The following is a 6000-nucleotide window of genomic DNA, read 5'->3' as shown; positions in this document are numbered from 1 at the left end:
CACAGCGGACATATCGTGGCCTCAGTGTCCGTAGACTGTGTTGCTCCCTTAAGGCTGTGTAACTCTCTCACAGCGGACATATCGTGGCCTCAGTGTCCGTAGACTGTGTTGCTCCCTTAAGGCTGTGTAACTCTCTCACAGCGGACATATCGTGGCCTCAGCAGTGCAGCCGTTCTAATACTGCATACTATGCTTTTTACCTGACAGTCCATGTTTGTCTCTAACAGTGTACCGGCTCCAGCAGGAAGCTCCTCGGCCCAAGAGGATGACCTGCCCTCAGGAGGTCAGCACTGTACCTCTTTAAACATTAAGCTACACCCCCATTGTCTACCCTTCTCTCAAAGTGTCTCAGAATCATCAGGGAGGCAACCATATAGACTACAGTGTTCTGTGATCGGATGCCTGATCTGTTGTGATAATGTAACCAACATACTGATAAACTAATCATTTACCACATTGTCCTTTTCTTATCTCTAATCTGACACCGAATGGTAAAGAGGTCAGGCAATTGGCAGGATGAGCGAGGGAGAGTCACCCAGAGCAAACTAGAATGCCATTTGGCCCTTAACAGAGAGTACACAGTGGCAGAATACCTAACCTGGATCTCAAGAGAAGACAGGCTATGTGCACACTAGCTACAAAATGAGGTGGAAACTGAGCTGCACTTCCTAACCTCCTGCCACATGTATGACCATATTAGAGACACACATTTCCCTCAGATTACACAAACTCACAACGAATTCGAAAACAAATCCAATTTTGATAAACTCCCATATCTATTGGGTGAAATACCACATTGTTCCATCACAGCAGAAAGATTTGTGACCTGTTGCCACAAGAAAAGGGCAACCAGTGAAGAACAAACACCATTGTAAATACAACCTATATTTATTTCCCTTTTGTACATCAACTATTTGCACATCATTACAACACTGTGTACATATACTTAATATACCATTTGAAATGTTAATTATTTTACTTTTGTGAGTGTAATGTTTACTGTACATTTTGTTTATTTCACTTGCTTTGGCAATGTAAACCATATGTTTCCCATGCCAATAAAGCTCCTTAAATTGAAATGACATAGAATTGTCAGAGAGACACAGACATCCTTTATGAAACGTTTATCCTTCAATCTAAACAGGTTGTTAGATCTCTTGGCCAAGCCATTGAAGTGACCTTTCAACTGACTATGTCTCTGTCAGCCAATGTATCTTGTCTCTCTCCTCTGGATTTACAGATGGAGACCAGACCCAAATATTACGGCAGAGAGTGAGTAGTGGGACTTACTTTGATTTTTCATCCATGTTCTAATACAGCTTCTGGGGAGGCTGGCTCTAGCTGTGTGATTTATCATTAATGTCAAGCTTTACATGTGCTTAGGTTGTTGAAGGTGTGTGTGTCCCTGTGTGTGCAAGAGGATGGGGATAATTGAGTGTTAAATCCAGAGGGACAGGGACAGAGACATCAAGGTCCGTAGACAAGGCCACAGCATTGACAGGAGACTTGTGGCGGCATTGACAGGAGACTTGTGGCTCTCTCAAGGTTCCATGGCATGCTATCGAGAGAGTGTGCAGATGAGCTACTGGGAGGAGCAGACGGGGCTTACCTCGTCAGAGAGAGCCAGAGACAGCCAGGGACACACACCTTGGCCTTAAGGTACTGTACACAGTACACACACACATTTACTTACTAAATATACACACCGTGTAAAAAACGCTCTCCCCACACACCTACTCACTCTACCTCCCTCTCCCCAGGTTTGGGCACCAGACCCTGAACTACAGACTGTTCTATGACGGGAAGCACTTTGTGGGGGAGAAGCGCTTTGAGACGGTCCATGACCTGGTGACGGATGGCCTCATCACCCTGTACATCGAGACCAAGGCAGCAGAGTACATCGCCAAGATGACCACCAACCCCATCTATGAACACCTGGGCTACACATCCCTGCTGAAGGACAAGATGGGGCACCGGCTGAGCCGGGGACGCACTGAACCCCGTAGGGTCACCTTCCAGAGAGAGGACAGTAAGGTGAGATACTACAGTACATCGCTTTGACTTTATGTAACTAAGTGCTATGAAAAGTTACTTTGGTGATGACATTGATGGGGATGGTGAGTGGCGGTGACGACATTGGTGAGGGGCGGTGACGACATTGGTGAGGGGCGGTGACGACATTGGTGAGGGGCGGTGACGACATTGGTGAGGGGCGGTGACGACATTGGTGAGGGGCGGTGACGACATTGGTGAGGGGCGGTGACGACATTGGTGAGGGGCGGTGACGACATTGGTGAGGGGCGGTGACGACATTGGTGAGGGGCGGTGACGACATTGGTGAGGGGCGGTGACGACATTGGTGAGGGGCGGTGACGACATTGGTGAGGGGCGGTGACGACATTGGTGAGGGGCGGTGACGACATTGGTGAGGGGCGGTGACGACATTGGTGAGGGGCGGTGACGACATTGGTGAGGGGCGGTGACGACATTGGTGAGGGGCGGTGACGGTGGCGACGACATTGGGGGTGGCGGCGGTGGCGACGACATTGGGGGTGGCGGCGGTGGCGGTGACATTGGGGATGTTGGGGTGGTGTGGATGGTGACATTGGGGATGGTGACATTGGGAATGGGGGTGGCGGTGACATTGGGAATGGTGGTGGTTCTCTCCCATAGCACCAGGTTAACTATGTATTAGCATGCTACATCCACTACTGTTGTGTTTCCTGACTATAGTTCTGACCTGAACAGGAACAACTCTGGGCCTTAGCTATGGACTGTAACAGACCAGAGTTTTTCCTGGTCTCGCCACACGGTCTGGAAAAACTCCTGTCCCTAAAACATGTTCATTACCTTCTACTCTATCAGCATCTGCAGTAAGGATGGAGTTTTTCATTATGTAACCGTTTCTCATGAGAGAGAGACACATTGTCTCTGCAGGGGGGTGTTTCCTTGCTGACATCACTTCTCATTAAAGGTCATGATGACCAACAGGACTGGGATGTTATTCTGTGTCACAGACAGACACTGTTCTAGGGCTATAGATGAATCACACATTTCACACCATTTGTTCTCATCAGCTAACTGCTGAAGGATATTGACTGTCTGTGACTCATTATATTAGCCAATGTGAAATGCTTTCATTCTACTGTGTCGGTCTAGGGTGTTAGCAATTCCCACATCTCACCACTAGGTGGCAACCGGACCAAGCCATAGCATATCAACAGCACATTTCACACTTAGCTGTGATTGGAAATGTTATCTTTCTTCAGTCTTTGACTGTTAAACATGGTAAAATCACAAAGCCTTTCCTTCATCCATGTTTGGTTGGGTGAAGATGTCTTGACGTTATATTCCCCTCATACAAGCCACACACCCCTGGTGCTTCTTGGAATATTGAACAAATCATTTTGTTCTGATAAACAGCATTAAGGTTGTGTCCCTCCCAAATGTCACTATATTTCCTATGTAGTGCACTACCTTCGCCCTGGTAAAAGTAATGCCCTATATGGGGAATAGGGTGCCATTTGGGATGCACATGGGTCTTCATCAGTCGTCTGACAGCAACAAGGCAGTCCTGCCTGAGTCAGTGGTGTTGCAAGGCGTCCGTTTCCTCTCTGCTCCTTTCCAACACCTACCAGCACTGTGCTATTCATGTCACTGTCTGTCCACTAGAGTTAGAGTGAAGGGGACAGAGAGCCTTAAGCCCTTACTGCAGGAGGCAGCTCTATCCCTGCAGGCTCTTAACTTGGTCAGTAGTTCATGGACTCTGATGGATTGCAACACGTTCAGAGATGAATCCTTAACACTAAACCCCTCCAGGAGGATTCTCCATAGCATGGTCTGTATTTATGTTAGAAAACATACAGGACCTGATATACAGAAAGTACATATTCTAGGCTATTTGGTCTGGTCAAATACAGACTGTCTGACCTTGTATAGTATTGGGGGGGGGGTTCCCAGCAGACATGTGAGTGGATATCTAGAGCATGTCTTGAGTTTTGACATCAGGCTGCCAGCCTGTCAGTCAGTAATGTCAGAGTGTCTGTAAAAATGTGTTGTTTTGAGTGTCACACTTCAATCTGTCAAGCTTGGGTTATGTCCCAACTGGCCCCCTATTCCCTATACAATGCTCTACTTTTGACCAGAGCCCTATGGGTCCTGATCAAAAGTAGAGCACTAAAGAGGTGCCATTTGGGATGCAGTCTTTGAAAACATGACGAGTTGGGCCAATGACAGGTCTCCTGATTTTAGGCTTTCAGTGTTGGACAAACACCTGCCAGTCTGTCATGTCCCAAAAAAAGCGAGAGGTCAAAGTGCAGTCCTCCTGTTTCCTCTCACTGCGTCCCAAATTACACCCTATTCCCTTTATAGTGCAGTACTTTTGACCAGGGCCTATAGGGCTCTGGTCAAAAGTAATGTACTAAGTAGGGAATAGGTTGCCACTTGGGATGTAGCGTATGTCCCTATGGAGTGGAGCCAGGCTTGTTCTAATGGCCTGTATCTTTACTGACTTTAGTTAACACTGTACTATAATACTCTGTCCAGTATCAGCCTGTATCTTTACTGACTTTAGTTAACACTGTACTATAATACTCTGTCCAGTATCAGCCTGTATCTTTACTGACTTTAGTTAACACTGTACTATAATACTCTGTCCAGTATCAGCCTGTATCTTTACTGACTTTAGTTAACACTGTACTATAATACTCTGTCCAGTATCAGCCTGTATCTTTACTGACTTTAGTTAACACTGTACTATAATACTCTGTCCAGTATCAGCCTGTATCTTTACTGACTTTAGTTAACACTGTACTATAATACTCTGTCCTGTATCAGCCTGTATCTTTACTGACTTTAGTTAACACTGTACTATAATACTCTGTCCAGTATCAGCCTGTATCTTTACTGACTTTAGTTAACACTGTACTATAATACTCTGTCCAGTATCAGCCTGTATCTTTACTGACTTTAGTTAACACTGTACTATAATACTCTGTCCAGTATCAGCCTGTATCTTTACTGACTTTAGTTAACACTGTACTATAATACTCTGTCCTGTATCAGCCTGTATCTTTACTGACTTTAGTTAACACTGTACTGTAATACTCTGTCCAGTATCAGCCTGTATCTTTACTGACTTTAGTTAACACTGTACTATAATACTCTGTCCTGTATCAGCCTGTATCTTTACTGACTTTAGTTAATAGTGTACTATAACTCTGTCCTGTATCAGCCTGTATCTTTACTGACTTTAGTTAACACTGTACTATAATACTCTGTCCTGTATCAGCCTGTATCTTTACTGACTTTAGTTAACACTGTACTATAATACTCTGTCCTGTATCAGCCTGTATCTTTACTGACTTTAGTTAACACTGTACTATAATACTCTGTCCAGTATCAGCCTGTATCAGCCTGTATCTTTACTGACTTTAGTTAACAGTGTACTGTAATACTCTGTCCAGTATCATTCTGTGTTTTCAGACACACAGTAGCTACAGGAAACATACTCCCTCACATGCTGTCTTTACTCTCTCGTGTAAATCCTCATCCAGGTGTGTGTGTGTGTACATTCCTCCCGGACGGGGGGAGGAGACTCACTCAACCTGTCTGGTGACCTGCTGTGTGTCAGCCTCCTCGGTTCACACGGCTCAATGTGTCTGTGTACTTGTGCTGGGAGTTGCCACAGTGGCCAAACTCCTGCCAGTTTCCTCCTATAACAACAGCTTCCCAAATGGCACCCTATACCCTCTGGTCCCTCAGGGCTCTGGTCAAAAGAAGTGCACTATGCAGGGAATAGGGAGCCGTTTGAGACACATCGCTGGTTTAATGTAACTGGTGCTGGTGGGGATTGGAAGGTGATCACTGCATTTCTAGTCCATGTTCTGGTCCTAGTTCTATAATGTGAGGTTAGCCCGCTTGGATTTTATTCTGACGTTATAGTAGTTTGTTTTTGGAAGTTTAATGACCTCGTCCTTGAGCTACCTGTTAGTCTGTTGG

At 45.7% G+C, this 6000-nt stretch overlaps 1 protein-coding gene across 1 annotated transcript in view; it reads left to right on the top strand.

Annotated features, from left to right (window-relative positions):
- Window positions 1-227: 227 nt before the first annotated feature.
- LOC129847407 (beta-chimaerin-like) overlaps window positions 228-6000 on the top strand; it is a gene marked incomplete at its 5' end in the record, with an annotated part of 28218 nt that continues 22445 nt past the window's right edge. The window contains 4 exon segments of the mRNA XM_055915195.1: window positions 228-283; window positions 1241-1272; window positions 1546-1659; window positions 1761-2034. Coding sequence (XP_055771170.1) covers window positions 228-283; window positions 1241-1272; window positions 1546-1659; window positions 1761-2034 — 476 coding nt within the window.

Source organism: Salvelinus fontinalis, unplaced genomic scaffold (assembly GCF_029448725.1).
Source record: "Salvelinus fontinalis isolate EN_2023a unplaced genomic scaffold, ASM2944872v1 scaffold_0828, whole genome shotgun sequence".
NCBI lineage: Eukaryota > Metazoa > Chordata > Actinopteri > Salmoniformes > Salmonidae > Salvelinus > Salvelinus fontinalis.
This window is presented reverse-complemented; position numbering and strand designations above follow the sequence as displayed.